The 21,676-nt window shown below is 28.3% G+C and overlaps 1 protein-coding gene across 1 annotated transcript; it reads right to left on the reverse strand.

Moving 5' to 3' along the window:
* Positions 1-10,657: 10,657 nt before the first annotated feature.
* On the reverse strand, positions 10,658-14,315 carry LOC113862620 (aquaporin NIP2-1-like). The gene is made up of 5 exons (XM_027495701.1): positions 13,986-14,315; positions 13,443-13,667; positions 11,512-11,706; positions 11,332-11,393; positions 10,658-11,129 (listed from the first exon to the last, which is right to left on the reverse strand). The coding sequence occupies exons 1-5, from the start codon at positions 14,124-14,126 to the stop codon at positions 10,877-10,879; spliced, it is 876 nt and encodes a 291-aa protein (XP_027351502.1). The 5' UTR covers positions 14,127-14,315; the 3' UTR covers positions 10,658-10,876.
* Positions 14,316-21,676: the final 7,361 nt, after the last annotated feature.

Here is a 21,676-nt window from a genome sequence, read left to right on the forward strand (position 1 = left end):
TATATGAAGAAAATATGAATTTTTCTTGCTGCTTCTTTTCAGTTTTCTGCATTTCTCTTTTATCTTAGATGGTATCAGAACTATTTCAAAGAGCTCTGCTGCGCATCGATATCTCATGGCAAGGAATTCAAGTAGCAGAGTTATTGCTTTTCAAAGAAATCAATAGAAATAGAATGAATAACAACATCTGTATGACAGCAATCTTCATGTTTTTGACTACTTGTGTTACTCGTCTACCTTAACTTCCAATCGACACAAGTTTGATCCTCGATCGCTAAAATGTGATTTCCTGGGACATAAAGTTGGAATCAAAGGATCTATTGTTTTGGATCTTCTTACTAAAGAAATAATGGTATCCTACAGAACTTGAGGACCAATTGTCATGGTGCTCATGGTCATGTTAACGAGCCCATGAGCAAGGGGCCCAGAAAAGATTCCGAAGCACACAAATCAGAACTTGCATGTGTCAGACATGATTACGTGGGTTGTTCAATTCGCTCCACGTCTCTATATCCCTCGTCATCTTCATCTCATATACTGATCTTTCGCCCCAACATGGTAGTTACACCTTATCTTTAGCTCTGTTAAGTATCAAGGAACCTACTTTGTACACTGAAACTTGTGAATATTCATGTTGAAAAGATGCCATGAACACTGTAACTGAGTGCTCTTGAATACAACAAAACTTGGGTCATTGTTCATCTTCGTCCTAATATGTTGTGCCCCTAGTAGGAACAAGTGGGTGTACAAGGTAAAGCCAAAGGAGATGGATCAGTTGAACACTCAAGACTCGTCTCGTTGCAAAGTTCTCAACTGTGGATTGCTAGGGCATATACGGTTTCAGATGGACATCCATTAGCACTATTTATTTATCAAATGTTGTTATTATATATACACTATTCCCATACTGCGTACACCTTTATCCTTTTATGTGAAGTATGAGCAGGAATCTGATTCCATATTGTTTATTCAAACGTTTAGCTTATTGATGTAGCATTTTCATCATGGCGCTATGCATAAATAGAAGTTTCAGAAGAATTTATATGCTGTATTATTTTTGTTCATGATAATGCTAGGGATTTGAATTTGTGCCTTTTTTTAAATGAAAATCCTCCTAAAGAAACTTAAATAGAGAGAATGAACACTGTTTATGAACAACTAAACCAGTTTGGTGCAAATGATCCAATGAAACTAAATGGTCAACACATCTTTTACCTTCTCTAAAATAATGGTCCACAATAAAATTACTAGAATTATGAAGAATCTGTCTGATATCTTTCACCAAAATAAACAAATGATTGAAAGATTTATAATCATGCCTAATCAAATAAAAACTAAACGAAAAATAAATCTCAATAATTAGATTAATCATACCCATTTGTCTAGCTACACTTAAAGCATGACAAACAGCCCCACAACTCAGCTTTCAAAATCGGATATATTCTCAAATTACAGGAGAAAGACGTTATATTGGATCCATCAGCCTTCCTCAAAACACCACCACAAGAAACTTTATTGGAGCTCAATTTCTGTAAGTCTAAGATAGGATTACCAAAAACAAAATTATTTCTATTTATCCACAGGTACCAAATTCTCACAGAAAACAAATTTTTTCCAGTCTACACCATCCATGATTGAACTTTGACCAGTCCCTATTCCCTTTGGTGAAAAAAGGAACCCACATGTTGTCATCAACAATCTCAGACCAAAAATCCATTGCAAATGGACAATCCATAGAACATGTAAGACAGATTATGAGTTATCTCCACACTGAGAACACCCAATATTAACAGCCTTACATCTCTTACCACGTTTCTCATTGGTCAAAAGTTTGTCATAAAAAACCTTTCAACAAGGAGCTTGGATCTTCGGAGGGCCGGGTCAATTCCAAATTAATTTTGCTACTTGATCAGTACATAAACGTTGCTCCTGGTCACGAAGAAGAGAGTAGGCAGAGGATATCATGAATTCACCTGAAGGAGAATAAAATCATACAAAAGAGTCAATTCATTAATTATGAGAATTTAAATTACGAGTATGAAGTTTTTCTTTGCATAATTATACACCAAAAAATATAGCTCAAGTGACACAACGTTTTATGAATTGTTTCATCATAAATTGACTTCAACTTTTTATCATAAATATTAAGCTATGATCATAGCTTAATTTCAAGTGATTTTACCAGCTGTTGATAACATATTTACACTATATATGAGAGAAATTACGAAATAAGTTAATTTCAAGTAATTTTAAGTGATTTAAAATAAGTAAATGGAGAAATTAATTTGGAGAAAAAATAATTTACAAATTTTAAAATTTCTTGACAAAATTATACTTAAAACTTTAAATATCCCCTCTTCTCCTATCTTAATAGTTAAAAAATATATAATAGCACTATTATTGTTTTTTCCTCTCCTTTTACTGACCAAACAAAGTACACCTCTTTTCATCCCCATTCTTCACCTATGAACCAAAGGGAAGGCAAATGAAGCCTATGATCAGAATCTATATTCACGTTGAAGGATGGTCGAATTTCTCGACAGAAAAAAAAAGAAGAAGAAGCATGGTTGAATTTAGGTACATGTAAAGAATAAAAGGAACTCATTATTATTATTATTATTATTTTGTCAAAAAAGAAATCCATTATTTGAGCAAGAAAGCCACGCGTGACCCAAAAAGAAAAAGAGCAAGAAAGCCGTGATTCAACAAGACTGACTTTAAAGGACAAAAGAGTTGGAGAGCCCACGAACTATAGTTTTTGTGGATGAGCCCACAACGTTTTTGACAACTGGAGCCCACAAACTTAAAGCAAGACAATACAAGTAATAACACAAGGCTGGGCCCACAATCGACAATTAGATGGAGATTTAAAACGTTAACGGCCCAAAAAACAAAAATCGAAGACCGTTGTAAGTATTTTGAGTAACTGGCGGCATCGCATCCGCAATATAACGGACGTATTATTGTATTTTTGGTAACAATCTCAAAAGTACGATTTTGCCCCCTCATTTTCTTTTATTATTGCAATTATTGTGGATAAGAAAGAATCCATAAAGTAATTCTGTTGAACTAATCTGTCTTAAATCAATCGCATTTTATTAAGCCGCCTGATCAAATAATAATAATAAACCAATGGTATTTTATTAAGCACCTTGTCTTTCTGATCAGCATCACCGTCATCACTGAATACTCTCCTAACACAGAATAATTAGGGTGTTTTTAACTCAAATAATTAAGACTTTAGGATAAACTTGAGATAGAAAATAATTTAGGAGATACTTAGAAGAGTTTATGAAGAATTTATAAACATAGCCTGTAATTTCCATATGTGCTTTCTAATTTATTAAAATAATTTCTTTTTAACTTATTACAAATTTTATAATTAAATTTATGTCATTAATTTTTGCATGATAAGTGTTAATTAAATAAGTGTTAACTAAATTATTTCCCTAAAAGTGTCCTAATTCATGACTAAAATTTTGTAAATTTAAAGAATTTTATAGTATAAGCGAATAAAATTCAGAAGGAAAAAGTTTGAGATGTTCTAATTTTTATTGAGATTCAATGTTTTGAGTAATAAGTTTTGAATAAAAAATTATTTAAAATAACTTAATCAACTCATTTTGTAGAGTGCGAGTATTAGAAAATAAACATGGAGATGTAGAGAAACTACTAATTTAAAATCCACGCAATTATTAAATAAAAAAAATTAGTTTATGGTTCACTAATTAAGCCATTGCGAAACCAACGACAAATATATACATCCATATGTGTGTAAAATAAAATGGTATTTGACAAAGTGTATTATTGATACATACAATTTTAATATTAAAGATTTATAAACTAGTAAGTTATTTATACATTATCGAGCATTTATATGTTTAAGTAAAAGTATAAAAAAAAATACAAAGAATGTTAATCAGTATTATTAAGATATTAGTAGTAGTAGTAATAATAAATATAGTGATTTGACATCTTAAGAAAGAATGAAATATAAAAGGAGACGTATTTATTGTTAATGATGAATCTTTTATTTTATTATAGAAATAAATTAAAGAGATATAAAATTTAAAATTAGGAATGAAAATATGATTATTTTTTTAATCAATACATATTAACTCCATGTCCATTAATTCGATGTGGTTTATCAAAATTTTAAAACTAAGTTTAAATTGAAATTCCACTAAATTCTAATAATTTTAAAACAAAATTTGTCTTATAAAAAATCTATTCTATTTGATTGTGTCAATATTCAAAATTTAATCAAAATTCCAATAATACTATTGAAAGAAATTTTAAATATAAATAAAAATAGTTAGAGCAAAAAAGTCTTGTATCTTAAAAATGTTGTCATTCAAAAGTGAAAACTTGGTCAATTTTATAATATAAGTATAGATTTAAATTTTTAGTAAACTTTAGTAATTTTAAATAGTAGTAATTAAGATAAATTTTAAAATATAAAAAATAAAATATTAAATTAAAAAAGAAGCAACGTGACTTAATTAAAAAGATAATTGCTCTAAAAAATTTTATCATCTAAGAATGAGTACTGAAATTTATAATGTAAAAAAAATTATTGAGAAAGAAGCTAGGGAGAAGTTAGAGAGCTCACGAAACCATGCAAGGGACTAAAGGGAGAAGAGTAAGGAGTGGTGATGATGGTTTAAAGAATTCCCCAACTTGTTAGTTATATTTTGTGTTGAGGACCAGTTCCTTTTTCTCCTTGTCTCACAACCTACAAGCAGATCATTATCCATTCTTAATTATTTGTCTATCAATTATTATGAATAAATTGTTAGATGAGCTTGGTTAAATGTTTTTCTCACTTTTTAGATTCCTTTATGCCATCTTAATAAATTGTTAGATTGCTAGTCAGATATCATATAAGCTTTTTTGGTTAGGTATGTAGTTAATGATTAATAAAGTATGGTTAACTAGGAAAATAAAGCACACATTGAGTATATTTTAGGAGTTAATGGATGGTAGATGTAGCTTAATTTTGTGATGTGCATCAGCGAACGTTTCATTTTCTGGTTCTTCATTTTCAAACAAAAGATTATCCTTGCCGACCCTCAATTCTGGAAAGGCTAATTGATCATGTGCAACGGCCAAAGTTGAAATTATAGACTATAGTGAGTAAGAAAGTCTTGTGCAACTTTTATAATCTCTGTTCATTTTCAAATTAAATGGATAAGGGTCTAAATCGATTAATACAAATTCGGAATAAAGTATATGATATGAATATCGAAAATCTCAATCATTACTCTATATATAGCACGTTCAATAGTACTAATGAGAAATTCAACAACTACGAAAAGGGATAAACCTCAGCCAAGAGACAAAGCTTATTATTTCAATGAAATGATCAAAACTGTTGGTGCAACCTAAAATGAAAGAGAAACGAAATTTCACGAAATTAAACAAGAATCACAAGAGTATGATTTCACTTTCAAATCTTTTCAAATTAATGGGAGTAACTAGTAGATGCTAACTAAACAGAATAATGGCTAAACGACAATGACTTCGAAGCAATGACAGCATCTGTGACTCAAAAAGCACAAGGTGAACGGAGTTTCATTCATTGAACAGCGAGAGAGTTGAAGTTAAAGACTATAGTGACTCAAAAAGCACAGGTTGAGTTTGTTGAATTATGATAATTAAATAAATTCTATGTAATGAATAAAATTGCACTAATTTGAAGAAAAGGAAACCAAATTCATTAAAAAAAAAAGATTTAGCCTATTTTGAGTTCAGTTATAGATTTTGGCTTAATTTGTTTGCTCTATGTTAAGATATGTTTTAATTTGATTTGGAGTGGGAGATTACTTTCTATGAATTTTGACCTTATAGACAATTTTTGTCTTTTGAGTTAAAATTTTGGAACCACTTAACTTCAATCCATTTTTAATTTTTTATATAGCATCAGAGTTTATTCACACGTCTTTAAATTTAAGTATTTTGAATTGATTTTACAAAATAATAAAAAGTTAATAATATTATTCAAAATATAAATTTATTTGTCTAAACAGAGAAAGGTATTAGCAATTATTTGTAATTGTAAAATACTCATGAGATTGAAAATGTAGTTTTATTATATTACTATATAATCAATTATTTGTTGCTTTAGATTTTCTTTCATGTTCATATCATCAAGTTTATCACCTAAATTAATTAAGAAACAAGTTGACAAGAGTTGAACAGTGGTTAGTAATAGAATCATTTTAAATTCACTTTATATATATATATTGATAAATTTTAATTATTAAATAAAGAAAGTGTTATATATTATTTATACATATAATATAATATTTATTTTATAAAATAAAAAAAAGATTATTAAAAAATATGTAAGAAAATATAACAACATTTTCTGTATAATTATCGTTCGTTCGCAAATATAAAACTTAATTCCGGAGATATTGAAATTTTTTTTACCAGTATCGGAAACAACAAAGTAGCATCTTTGTTTTCCATCGATCTCACTTTAGGTGTAGTAAATGGCGGGAACAAAGAAATTTAGGTATAAGTGTGTCGACAAAAGAAAAATGTATTCGTGTTGTTATAAATTTTGAAGGTGCATATTATTCGAAAATCTAAAACAATGGGTGGTGAGTGCTATATAAGTGGTAGCACAGTTGTGTGGTAAGAGGAGGACTTATATATTTTAAGATAATAATGAACTCGTTAGCCTACTGGACTTAATCCAACTCACTAGTGAGTTGAATTTTTAAAATTTAATCATTGTAAGTTTTTATGACTTGACTTAACTCGTGGATTATAGTAGATTAACTTACTATGAGTTGATTTCACCTACTATTGTAATACAAAAAATTAGAAAATTAGAAATTGGTAGAAAATTAGAAAATTCTAATTTTTTATAATAATTAATTGTATAAAATACTAGAAGTTACTTGTCAATAATGATAAAACAAATTTATTTTTTAAAATATATATATGGGTTAACTCTTGAGTTAATCTACTAAATCAGTCAGATAAATTATTTAAGTTGGTTTTTATTTGACTTGTCTCAAAAGAGAATGATTGAATTAAGTTAGTTAACTTTAAGCTTACTTGTGATGAGCCAGCTCACTATTCTGCAATTAGTATCATGCCATAATATATAATGAGATAAAGTATTTGGTTGATCGAAATTAAAAAAACAAGTGATTTCAAGTTTTATTAAACTTTGTTTAGAAATTATTAATTATAATTTTGAGAAAATTTATAAAAAAAATTAATTATATATTAATTTTAATACTTTATCTTACATGTGATATGAGTCTTTTTATTAGTTTTAATTAATTGTTCATGTTTAATTCTCTTAACTTTTTAAGAATATGAATTAAGTCTCATATCTTAAAAAAATTATTTAATAATTAATAAAAATATAAGATAAGTATAATCTATCATTAATTTATATAAATTAATAAAAAAATGTATAAATTATTTAAAATATTTTTAATGACATTCATTAAATTAAACCCAATTTGTGACCACCCCATGCGGTGTGCATAATCATGTCTTTATCTATGGAAACATAAATTAATGTGCCTTTAGGACACTGATTAATTATGTGCCCTTTAAAATTCAGTTCATTGTTTTCGCTTTTTAACTTTAGACTCTTAGCTAAGCAGTTTATCGTATGTTCTTTTCATCTCCGCAATCCTACCCTACTTTTACATAATGGATGGAATTGATTCTGTCTGAGCAGGGAAAAGTTTAGAATGCATCTAAAATAAAGTTAAAATAAACAAACTTTTGAGTTGTTCATTAGAAATTTAGAATCAAGTTTACTTTCTTATTTTGGCATCTTCGAGTATCATTGGTGAAAATAATAAATTTTAGCTTCACATAGTTCTCCCCCCCCCCCCCCCCCCCTTTTTTTGGGTTGAAAACAAACAAATACTTTAATACATACAATTAGATATAAATTATAAAATTGCAAACACACACTTACATATGTATAATCTTTCAAATAATTAAGGAGAGAGAATTAAATGCTCACACTTGCACATATGATCCTCAGAATCTCATGTTTAAGATATTTTTATATTCTTATTATGCTACTTAAATTTTTTTATATTGAATATTTAATTTTATTTCTTATTTTTTTAATCTTTTCAAATATTATTTGTTAAATTTAATTTTGAATTAAAAAATATATTTCTGTGATACCCAAAAACTTGCTAATGAGTATTAACTTTACTACTATAGTCGTTTTTTTAAAACTCTTTCTAATTTGGCCATTCTGTCAACTGCATGTGCTATATATAAATACGATGTGCCACTTGTCGATATATATGTGTTATGTGAAAGATAGGCTCAAGGATGGTCGAGTAGGGAATTGGATTAGATATTGGATTTTCTTTTTGTCATCATCCTTAGCCTACCCCTGCTTTGGATAGTGGGTGAAATTGAGTCTGCCTGTTCTTTAAGATACGTACTAAACAGTGTTGGTCTAATTTGTTTTTAGTTTTTTCAATTAAAAGTTCCTTTAATTAATCTTCATAAATTTTTTAATTTTCATTTTAAAACGTTTGAAATAAAATAAAAATATTTATTTTATTAAAAACTTAAGAATTAATTATTTCTATATTTTAAAATTATACTTAAAGAGTATTAAAAAACTAATAAATATACTTTAGAACGAGCTCATGCATGCTTACCTCCAAGTCTGAAAAGGGGCCTTTATTGGCGTTATTGGTACATGGCAGTCAACTTGACCATTTGTTATTCATAAATAATTATATTCAAAATCAATTTGAGACTCATGTTGTTTATGTAAGCAAATCATACAAATGCCTTCATGGGCACTCATTGTTTGCACTCTAAAGAAGAGTCTCATTAGCTATTGTAGTTTCTTTATTTTCCATCATTACAAGCCTACCCTCCTTTTAGATAACGGATGAAATTGATCTTGCCCCGGGTACTTTACGTTGTTAATTAACTTTAGTACTATAGTATTTGTTTATTTTAAGTGCTATTTAATTTTGCTATACACTCAACTCCATGTGGCGTGCCAGCCTGCAAGATTGTTCATGTCATTGGGTATTATGTGAAAAACGGGATCAAGGATGGTCAAGTCGTCTTAATAATTAATTAGTAGGTTTTAGTGCTCATTAATTAGATATTGTATTTCTTTCCACCATTGCAAACCTACCCTTCTTTAGATAATGGATGAAATCGAGCCTACCCTTGGTACTTTTTATTATTATTGACTTTACTACTGTATTCCTTTTATCGTTTGTTCTATTTAATTTTTTCAACACACTCAACTCCAAGTGCTACAAATATGGTGTGCGAGACATTAAGATTGCATCTGTCATCGGGTATTATGTGAAAGACGCGATCAAGAAGGGTCAAGTCATAATCGAATGTATACTTTGCTCACTTAAAGAATGTACATGCTCCACGATTTTGTTAGGTTTCCCCTATTACTCGAAGGTGACCTATTAATAAATGTGTTACTTTAATCCTTTAATTGAACATGGGTGGAGACAATTTTAGTTCTTTGACCCAGTTTAAGTGGATTTTTATTCCTATCTGTAGAATAAAGGATAAAGGAGACGGGTAACGATCTCCAAATTAGTAAAAAAAGTAAAAAGATACGGAGAAGAAAAGCAAAAACGTTTCAAAGGGCACCATTTTGTTTTTCTTAAGCAGTTTTCTTTCTTACATCTATTATAATTGGATTAGGTAAACATTGTGAGAGTGCTCCTGACACAAGGTTCTTTATTTTGAACGGTGGATATAGGATTTGAATTTTGGTTGCAAATTCTGATCCTGCATTTGTCTGCTTTGTTTTGTTGCACTTCTTTCTTTGGATTTTGTGTTGTTAGGTTATTGTTACTAAAAACTGTTGTTGTTGATGTATTGGTTGTTGTATGCATTTATTTTCACTAGGAAAACTGCTAATTGTACACGTTAATATTATCTCGATAGAGTATACATTTATAAAGTATATACTGCAGTTTAATTTTATCAAATAAAAATTAAACCAATAAAACTAATTTAAGTTAAACTGTTAATACAGTACTTTTTTTATTGTAATTTTTCTTATTAAGAAAAATTTTCACATTAAAATCTTTATTTGCCTAGATTTGTTTTTATTATCCCTATAAGTTTGAATTTCCACATATGATTGGTAGGTGAGCGTACGTAATACCTGTGAGTTGTGATTTGTGTTTTAGATTATCAAATTTATTTTGCTGCGTACGAACTATCTCTTAACGTTTATCTTAGAAGAGTCGTGCTTAATCTGTTGCTCACCATGCATGGTTCATGACATATTTAATCCTCCCACAGCCATAGGAATAAAACGTACGTTTTTTAATTGGTAGATGAACATAGTTGGGGTTAATCAAATTTATTTCGTATGCCAAACCGCTTGATGGATTTGTAAGTGGTGCACTCATAACTCATTGACGTTAAATTGAGAATATTATGATGATTATTTGTCTCTTATACCAGTCCAGGCCTGCATTTAGTTATCATTAATAACTTATAATAAATACTAATCAATATCTTAAGATATTTGTTAAAAAATTAAAACACTATTAATATATTATTAGTATAATTTTTAATAAATTTATAATGTAATTTCTAATAAAAAATATATTTTATAACGAACATTTCGCTACAGCAATGATTAGAAAGACTCATAATTTATTCATATCCGATTTCTGATGAAACTAACTTTCCATTAATATAGGATAAGCATATTACATACTGTCGAAATATACATATCTAAACCCTTAAAGTTGAAACATAGGGCTAATAACACTACGGATGATGGTACTATATATATAATTACACATGATGATACATGTGGAAGTTGGGATATTCCTCCAAGACATGTCATTCAAGAAGCATGTTTTCACACCAAGCATCGGTGGGTGGATTTACCAACTTGGTCAGTTCTAATATTGCTCTGACGCTGCTTGAATGAAAAGGAGGATAGTGAAAATGCACTTGGTTGATCTGTCTCCTTAATCACACCGTAAGACCATGCTGCTAAAAGTGCCCCAGTAACTGGTCCAACAAAATAGACCCAAAGTCCCTTGTAGTTTGAACTTGCAATTGCAGGACCTAATGTCCTTGCTGGGTTCATTGATCCCCCTGATATTGGTCTGTTTAAACGGACAATACAATAATAATTTTCAAAACACAGGCTTCTTTCATGTATGTCTCTTATTTTCAACTCACCTAGCTTCCTCTAATTTTGAGTCTCCCATTTTTAATTTTATTTTTGTCTATGCTCATGTAATCCCTGTAATGTAAAAATGTGAATATGTGTGTGTGAGCGGAACACTTTCTTTTTCCTATACTTACCCGGCGATAATGCTTGCTATGCTAACCGAAGAACCTACCGCTACTCCTGAAAGCTGTCCTGTCTGCCAAATGACAACATTTTAGGGTAAAGGGTATGTATATAGATAATGTAATTGAAAATTTTTAAAAATTTAATTGCTTCAATTAAATTAACTTTAATTAATTTTGTGTTATTCTTACAGCTTTTGGGTCAGTGGCCACGGCCATGGAGATGAACACCATTGTAAATGTGGTCACCATTTCCATGATTAGTGCTTGAAGGTGGGATCCAGCGGATGTCGTTGCTCCAATTTGCTTAGATGGCTGAAAAAGCTCTCTCAGCGTATATGAAGCAGAAATGGCTCCTGTGAGTTGAGCTGCAACGTAAAATGGGACCTGCAAGAAAATTGTGTGCTATTTATGTGCCTCTCTAGAAAGGGTCCAAATCAACAATAATTGAATCGCTAAAAATTGGCATTCCCTGTGTATGTACATATTTTTTTATATATGTATGCATGTATCTTTGAAATGCATTTCTTAAACAAAAATGTATAAACATAATTTTTCTTTTATTATTCTTCATTTTTAAAACCCACCTAAATAGTTAATTTAACCCAACCTTGCCTTCTAAGAATTCAAGTTCATCCAACTGAATTATTTCGTTGACTGTTTCATTTTGTCATCTTGTGTCGGCTCCTTGTTGGGCTAAACCTATTAATTTACTTCTCACAAAATACAAACAACAATAATGCAAAACTTACCCATATATATTAAATTGTCATGGAGTACAAGGAAGAGAAGCTGTGCCTTTAAAATGAACTAATTTACTACAATACACTGAAGAATCTATTGATTAAAAATAAATAATAAGTATTCTATCAGTAATAGATTTTATTAATTTCTGTAAACAAGTACGGTATTTATTATGCATTATCTCGTGGCAGAAGGGTGGTTCAAAACCTCATCACACATGTATGGATTCATACAGAGTTAGTGGGCCTTTTCTTTAATGAACATTTCAGATTATTTCTGGATGCAAATGCATACACATTATTGTGGGTCCAGGTGAGACGTGAACTTGACCAGTACCTGTTTTTTCCTTGGCGGAACTGTTTTGACGCGGACTTGAACCAATAAAAATAGACCCATGTTGGTTTCAAGGTCATTTTACTACGAGATTTTTTTTTTATTGACCAAAAAGACATGGGATTTTTCCCCCATTCCATTTTTACAGAAGTTTTATAGATTCCACGATAATTTCATTGAACCATTTTAAAAAATGTTATAGTGAGACAATTATTTTATTCCATAGCTTATAAAAGAGTTTATATATGATGATTTTGTGAAGAAATTACTCTGTGTGCAGTTATCATTTTCCTTCTATATATATATATACTAAGCATGAGAAATACTATTTATATTATACCACCCGACAAGCAATAGACCAGGTATGAGTTATTGTGATATTTAATTTTAAACATTATATTCCAATTTGTGTTAATTATACTGATTTATATATTATTAATGCCATATTGGTGACTATAAATCTTTTAAAATCAAAGGAGTGGTGAGGAGCGTTCGAGCACTTGGGTCAACGTAACTATTTAGTACGACACTGCATATCTCATGAAATATTAAGCCTAAATTATTAGTGATTAAAAATGGATACAATAATAACACATTTGTCTCCCACAGTGTTAATTACACATGTTAGGTGTATAATACATAGAATTAAAAATTGAATTAGCCTATCCGATTCAACATTGAAAAATTAGCGAACTAATCATGTGTATGCATTTATTCAATACTAAAAAACAAGCTGACCTTAAACTGAATAAGAATTGGTCTATGGCTCAAAAGCGGTAGTGAAAAAGTTAGTTTGAGTTTATTAGTTTTTTTTATTTAATATATAATTATTTTAATAAAATAAAACACACAAAGCTAAATTACAAAGGTTAATTTGCAAAATAAGTTTTACGCATAAAATAATAATGGCTAAAATAAACAGTGTTAATATTTTCTTATCTTAATGCATTGTTGTGTCGATGAATTCAATCAAGAATGAGTGGAAAACAATCCACGTGCAAAAAGAAGGGATTATTATATTAGAATATATGAATATACGGACGAACCTGTGGCCAAGGCAAATGCTTGACGGAGGCAAAAGCAAGAGAAACCGCTGGATTCATGTGTGCCCCTGAGATGTGTCCAATAGAATAAATCATCACCGTCACTATGAATCCTCCTGCAAGTGAAGCTGCAAGTTTTGAGACTTTGTTTTCATCAATAGCACTAAGACCAGCAGTACCACTTCCCACAAACACCAATAGGAATGTGCCTATAACCTCTGCAAATACCTGTTCATTATGTTCCACCAACAACAGCCCAGTTTAATTAATACATTTCCTTTATAAATATAAGAATCTAATTAATTAAACAACCCATATATGCAAAACCACAAAACTAAACTCCTTCAAAGAATAAAATTATTAACAAGCCTGGATATTGATTAATGAAGAGTAATAAATATATGTCTGAGTTGATTTATAAAATAAGTTTCTTTGTAAAATGATCAAAATTAAGAGACTAATTATTATTACTGATGTAAACGATAATACTAATAATTCATAAGCATCTAAGAATGAATGGGTTTTTTCACTTTTTTCCTTAGTTACCTTTCTAGTAAAGCCAGGAGGGTAACTCTCTGCAAGTCTTGTGAAAGAAAGAGAAGGGGATGATGACTCGGGAGTGCTGGGAATTTGCAGTTCAATCGTGTCAGCGACGTAGCTGCATATATTTTGGTTGGTCCCCTCCATCGTTTATGGAGCTATCTAAGAAATGTGATTTCTATGTAAAACCCAAGTGGCAGGGACTTGATGGCTAGTGACCCTTTTATAATCTCCCAAGCGTGCCTCTTCGTATATTCTATATGGTAAGTAGGTGCCCAAAATATAAATTCCCAAAGTGAAGTTAGATACATTTTTATTACGTCATATACCGTCAAATACACCATTTCCGACCTTTGTCACATATCTCTTCACTTTTTGCTGTGTCCTTGATGTTGCCTACACCGTATACAAAAAGGGATTTTCTTCATACCCAACTTCGCTATTTATTAACCAAATAAAGTGGTGCGCATATAAGGACAAAGTTTATGTTGTGTATTATAGATATTTTGGTGCTATTTTTTAATTATAAGTTAAATTTTATCTCAGAACTTTCAATAATAAATGTTGACGTTAAATATCAATATACTTTTCTAATTTTCATCGATGAAAAATATTAAAAATCGTTATGATATTATTTATATGTTTTGTTTATAAATCATATGATGAGAAAAAAAAACTAAACATGTAAAAAGTATGCAATTTTGAGTATATATAACAAAATCAAGACTATTATAACTTTTTGACAAGACAAAGTTTTTAATGTATTTCTTAAGACGGTCTCAGATTAAAATCTTAGACTCTAAAGTCTAAACACAATTATAAATTAATATAATTTTTAATACGAAATAGAGCAAGTCATACTCTAGGGATATACGACCTAGTGCATGTGTGGTAAACTGAAACCATGGGTTAATGAATTTCCTTTTAATGATACATTAAGCAGGATTTGTATGATACCCATTTAAACCAAACTAAACCATAGTTCAAATCAATCCATTTTTAAAAAGTCAAATAATATAAATAAATTTTCAGGCTAAAGTAATTTGTATTAGTCTACCTAGTTCTTTATTTTAAATGAAAACAATTTTAAAAGTACTATTTTCTTCTAATTATGCTATGCATTTTTTTATATTGAATATTTATTTTAAAAAATCTAGTTTTTTAATTTAGTCTTATTTAATAGAATAAAATATTGATTATTAATAAAAAAAATTACTTACTATTTTTAAAATTTATTAAATTAAAAATATTTGTATAATATAAGCATATTTTTATTTAAAAACTATTTTTATATAATTAAATAAAATCACAAATAGGTGTGAGATTGTTATTGTAAAGGAGGATTTGAGAAGTTGGTGATGGAGAAGAGGTAGGCATGCGGCGTGTGTGGAGGCCAGCTATGGCACCATGTTGCTCCTTATTCAGTACTAACCGATTATAAACTGGTCTTGAAGCACTTTTCCAAAACTAAATAAATATATTTAACAAAATACAAACTAAAGATAGGTTTGAAAAAAGTGAACTATATCTTTAGTCTAGTTCCATCATAAATTTGATTTTTTTAATATAAAATCCAACCCCTAAAGTTAGGGACAATAAGTATAATTTAATTACTCTGTGTCCCGCGACAACGACTCCCACAAAATAAGAAAAAATCTCTTTTCTATGTGCATTTGTTGCTTTTTATTCAGCTTTATAATGTTAATTCTTGAATTTAATTTTAAGAAATTAAGCACAATTATCTTTTGAATAAAATTTGGACATATGAATCAATTACCAGAAGATATTTCACTTTAATCTTTGAGCTGTAGACTAAAAATACAGTTGCTATATTAAACAAGCGGCCCGAATAGTTTAGATTCTTACACATTGTAAAAAAAATGATGCTAGCATATTCTTTAAATATTACCTTGAATACATTATCTTTTGTTGTTAGATTCATATTATAAAAACTTATTTTGTAGTTATTAAATAAATATGACGAAGATTGAAGGTTGGTCCTAGTGATAAGCGACTTAGTATTGCTTAAGCAAGAGGTCTCATGTTCAAGTATTTGTGTATGTAAAAAATTTCTAATAATAAATTCATCCACCACATTCAATTGCCCAATTAAACACTTAACAATAAATATGAACAATTGCACATACATTCATGAGTTAAGTTTTATAACATTTAAGATCATCAAAATATATTTGAGTTAAAGATTACATTCAATCTTAAAGAAAATTTAGCCACTCATGAGAACTATTACAATAAAAGAAAGAGATCGAAACTAAAATTTAATTTATTTAAGATAATAAATGCTATAGTTCAAGTTATCATTTATTAAAACTTGACTTATCATGTCGCTTAAGTTGAGAATTTTGATAAATTGGTTGTGGCAGAAGCTTATAACAACTAATTTCCTTCTATAAGAACCCAATACAAGTTGTGAAGAAGACTTCAAAAGGGATGGAAGCTTCAAGTTTAGACTTATCAGAGAAGGAAGATTCACCTACTCAAAGTGTCAAGAAGGTTAAAACAATGAAGGATATGTAGAAGGAGAAGGAAAAAGATCAAATCATTTTGAAAGAGGCCATGATGAAAGATTCTTGCTAGAATGACCTAAAATTAGAGTTTGATATGAAAGATTTTAACCTTAACTTTGATAAAGATAAAGACTTTCCTGATATTTCTCATAATAATTCCTATCTTCATATTAAAGCTCCTCTTAAAGACCATGAAAATTGGTATAAATATTTAGATATAAAGTTGAAAAATATTTGGAGTAAAAATGGAGACATGAAAGTACTAAATTTAAATGAAGATTTTTTTTTTTTGTTAAGTTTGATCACATGGAAGATTATAAAAATATTTTGCTTGAAGGACCTTAGGTTCAATGTTGGAAACCTCTTTTTGAGTCAAGTACTCTTTTAAAAAAGTAGTTGTTTGGATTAGAATTTCTAATCTCCCATTAAAATTATATGATAGTAAATTTTTGTGACAAGTATAGTCCTTTTTAAGAACAACGCTAAAAATTGATAATAACACCCTGATCTTAATTAAAGCAAAGTTTAGTAAGATATGTGTGAAATTAGATCTTAGAAGGAAGTTAATTTTCTTGTTGAAGGTCTTGGGTTAATAGTTTAAAATAAAATATAAAGGTTTTTGTCTCATGTGTTTCTCTTGTGGAAGATATAGTCATGTGTTAGAACATTGTCTAAATAATCTTAAAACATGTACAAATGAGATTAAAATTAAACACAATTTGCATCAAAAGATTTTATTTGAGAGTGAAACTCACAATGGTCAATGAAAAAGTTACATGATTCATAAGAAGGTAAAAATTCTAATAAGCTAGACCAAAATAATTATATTGCTCAAGGTCCTTGAATACTGTTGAAAAGACTCCAAATAATAATAATAATAATAATAATAATATATAAATATAGGTTTAGATTTTTCTTATTAATCAAATAACACTAATGATATTACACTATGATCTAAATTTCAAGTATGAAATTAAATTCTCCTGTAAAATAGATAAAAACCTAACATTTTAGATAAATTTTGATATAAATAATATAGAAAATTGTTACTTACTAGATCGATTGAAATTTAATTAATGTAAAATACTCTAACTTAGTATATTGATTATATTTATACTATTTTATCAAATGATACAAAATTTCATTTTTAAATATAATAAAAATATAAAGAGATAAGTTTTAAAAGTATGAAACTTAAAAGGAATATATATATATATATATATATATATATATATATATATATAACTTATCATGTATTAATTATAAGCTAATGGATTATAGAATTAGTTTAGTGGAGATGTCATCCTCAAAAGTCAGGCTTTATGTCGGATGTGCTGCCTGTGTTTGCGTTGTTAAATTACTCAATTTTAATTCTCCATCATTGACATGCTGTTAATTTGTACGATATTGCTATTTATTGAGAATGAAATGTAAAGATTGTTGCGTTGAAATTCTATATATCAACCTCTCTTTATTTATAAAAATTTCGTCAATTTATCTAATTCAAATAAGTCTGGTGGGTGCAATACTTACAAGTGAGTATAGCAACGTGAAAAGGTGTTATGAATCTTTAATGATATTTATAATTAAAAGATAAATTTATAATAATAATATAAAAAAAAACACTTGCTCCATATGACATCTTTTCATCGACACAGGTTCCACCAATAATTGGCAATTATTTTTGTACAATTTGACTCTTCTTTGAATAAGGATGAAATAGATTACCATGACATTTTCTTTATGCCTCTAAATTTGTATATAAACCAATGTTTCTTAATTTGTGTTTTAAATTAGCCTTGCGGTGCAACACTACAAATGAGTGAAAACACATTAACTATATAATTACTGCAACATGCATGTTATTAGATATAGAGAATTCAAAGCATTTGCGTGGACATTTAGTCACCCTATACACGCATTTCTTGATTTTGAATATATTTCTTCAAACAAATAAATAAATAACTACTTTAAATCACAATATCTGAAGTACTTAAGTAAATATCTTTGATCGTTATCTTTCAATCTTCTTCAAATAGTATAAGTCGAGTATTACTGACCAATTCAACAATAAATATAGATACATAATTCAGCTCCGATAGCATCATTATGCATGCTTCAATTCATATGATGTGACTTCAATAATAATAAATTTTAACTTGAAATATAGGTTTCGATCGTCCCTAAAAAGAAAAAATTGTACGGATACTGGTATCCTGGATTTTACCAAAATTATAGTGAGAGATACGTTCTAAAACATAATTATATTTAGAACATTGAGAAAATTTTATGGAGATTTTGAAAAATTAAACGATTTAAAACGTTTTTCTAATATTTCTCATTTAAGAATTGTTTGGAAAAAATATTTGAAAGGAAAGGAGTAGGAATGACAAATTTTCTCTTTTAAATAAATATTTTTTAAAATAAAAGATATAAAATAATAATTAATATAAACTTAAAATATTTATTATTATAAATAATATATATTTTTTTAATTATAAAATATATTCTCTCCTTTTCTTTTTCAAAAATTATCTCCACAATAATTTTTTAAAGAAATCTGAATGACAAAAGAAGAGAGAGGAAAATATAAAATATGTCACCAAATGTAAATTTGAGTTATAGGTGGTGAGACTATTAAACTACAAGACTTTCAATGCCACTTTTTATTTTCTTTTAGGATTTATTTGTAAGTTTAGGATATATATTTTTTTATTTAAGCATTTTTAAAACTAAAAAGAAATAATTGAGAGATTTTTAGATTTACTCTAAATTTTTCTTGTTTTTTTTTTAAGTTCTCTTATTGTAAATTTTTTTTTAAGATATAAAAAAGTATTTTATCTTCCTCTTCCCTCTTCTCCTTCAAACTTTTTTTTTTCTCTTTTAAACTCTCAAATATATCTTATTTACTGTTCACAATGGTAGAATCTATGTGCTTGTTGATTTCTGTTTCTCTTTTGAAAATCACAATCTCTTCATTGCCACCCATTTTTCCGGTGCCTGCCTTTGCTAATTTTTTTACTATCAAATCGATAAGAACGACAATAGTTTTAATCAAATAATTAATTCAACAACAGAAATCACAGTGGTCCAAATATTTTTCATTCAATCGTTATTATTATTATTATTGAAACAACGACAACAGAAATTTTAATCGTAAAAATACATAAGTTAATAATAGATTAAAAAATATCTAAAATTTTTTTGCAATGTTCTTCGTATACGTGTTATTGGAAGAAAATGGTGAATCATGAAATAAGACGAATCAAAAGAGCAACAATATACTTTATTCATTTCGTCAATGATGATTTCGTGGCGGCTGACTGAGCAGGCTGGGGTAAGCATGGTGGTTTTCACGGGCAATTGGAGGAGGTATGAAAATTAGTTATTTTGGGTATTTTTTAAAATTTTAACGGAATTAAATTAATTAATTATTTAATAATTATACTTTAAAAAAGATATGCAGTGGCAATATTTGACTTTGATGTCTGGGTAAACAAGTTTTATACTGACAACATATTATCAATTAAACTTTTTTATTAAAGTAATCAATGTTAAGTAGTGGCAATTTTCATTTTTTGATTGATTGATTTTAATTACTGACCTATTGTAATCTGAACAGCGACAGCTGCAAGAAAACATACAAGACCCAAGAGAAGTTTTTTGCAAGCTAATATATGAGTTGAAATTGATTCACCATTTCTTCCACATTGTCGAAAATAATTTGATTCTTGCGGAGTCATATATATATATATTGTCCAAACAGCACCCAAATAAATATATAACAGTCCGATAGTTCTTACCTTCCTTCCTTGTTTGCATTAATAGATGGTCTTTTCCATTCTTTTGAAGAACACATTCTGTCCCCAACCAACAAAATACACGTGGAAGTTTTTTCTTTATATGTTAACATCCTAACAATTATAAGATTAATAACTACCTGTCAACGACTTCATATCAATACACTTGCCATACTAAATTTCATAAATTTACACATTCGTCAATCAGGTACCATATTATTCATAACCACTCTTAATAAAATCAATATATTCGTAATCACATATATGAGTTTGATATCTAATACATCTTATATAACATTACAAAGGGAAAAAAAAAAGAAAAAAAGAGGAACGATAAGCTTCATAATTTAAAAAACAAGAAGACAAAAAGGGAGGGGCGGCAATAATTTTATAGGCAATGATTTTATATATCAGTGGACTTTTTAGGCATTTTCGTCACATTTTGGTATCTATATATATAAGTAATCATTCGTTACAAAAAAAAGAAAAGAAAAAGTAGTAGACATCTTTGTACTTAAATTCATTAATCGTAGAAATATGTGAAAATTATGAGAAAAACTTATCATTTTAATTACACTTCACTTCTAATTGATGAATTTTGTATTTAAAGAATAAATTTTTAAAAAAATCTAACGAACTAAAGATGTTTAAGCTAAAATTCATAACTACACTAGATAAATGAGAGGCAAAGTTGGTTGATAGACCCTTATCCAAATTCGAATTCCAACCAAAGCTGAGTATTATGCTTGCGGGCATTTCTATATCTATTGTAATCGATCATGTTGATTGATATTAAAAGTGTGATTTCAACAATGTTAACTAAATTTTGTGTTGAGAACTTACAGAAATAAGGATTCTCTCTCTTTTAGAGATTTGAGGTTGCAAAAGCAACATTGTAGGACTTCAATTCATCACCATGGATATGTCCATACTTGTCCTAATTTTGCAGTGGTGGCTAGTTTTTGTTCATGAAAAACAAAATAATTTATACTGTGATTGAGCATCTTTTCAGATAACAGTAAAGGGATATTTTTTAGAATTTAATTAAATTGCACTAATATTAAAGATATTTTACATTTTATCATATCATGAATTATTATTTAAAAATTATAATTATAAAAAATTCCTTTAAAACTTATATCTCAGATATATGGTTAATAGTGCAAATAACAGTTTAGCTCATTCTAACAGTTTATGAAAATTAAACTCATTTGTATATCACGTTTTAAAATAAATAAATAAAATGCACTAACTTTTATATTTTTATTTAATTATGAACTTCCATATCAATGAAAAAATACTAGTTTTTTTAATAATTAAATTTAAAATTATATTTATTATAAATTTTAATTGATTGATATTAAAAAAG

The sequence above is a fragment of the Abrus precatorius genome, unplaced genomic scaffold (assembly GCF_003935025.1).
Source record: "Abrus precatorius isolate BTA unplaced genomic scaffold, Abrus_2018 Scaffold3, whole genome shotgun sequence".
Lineage (NCBI taxonomy): Eukaryota > Viridiplantae > Streptophyta > Magnoliopsida > Fabales > Fabaceae > Abrus > Abrus precatorius.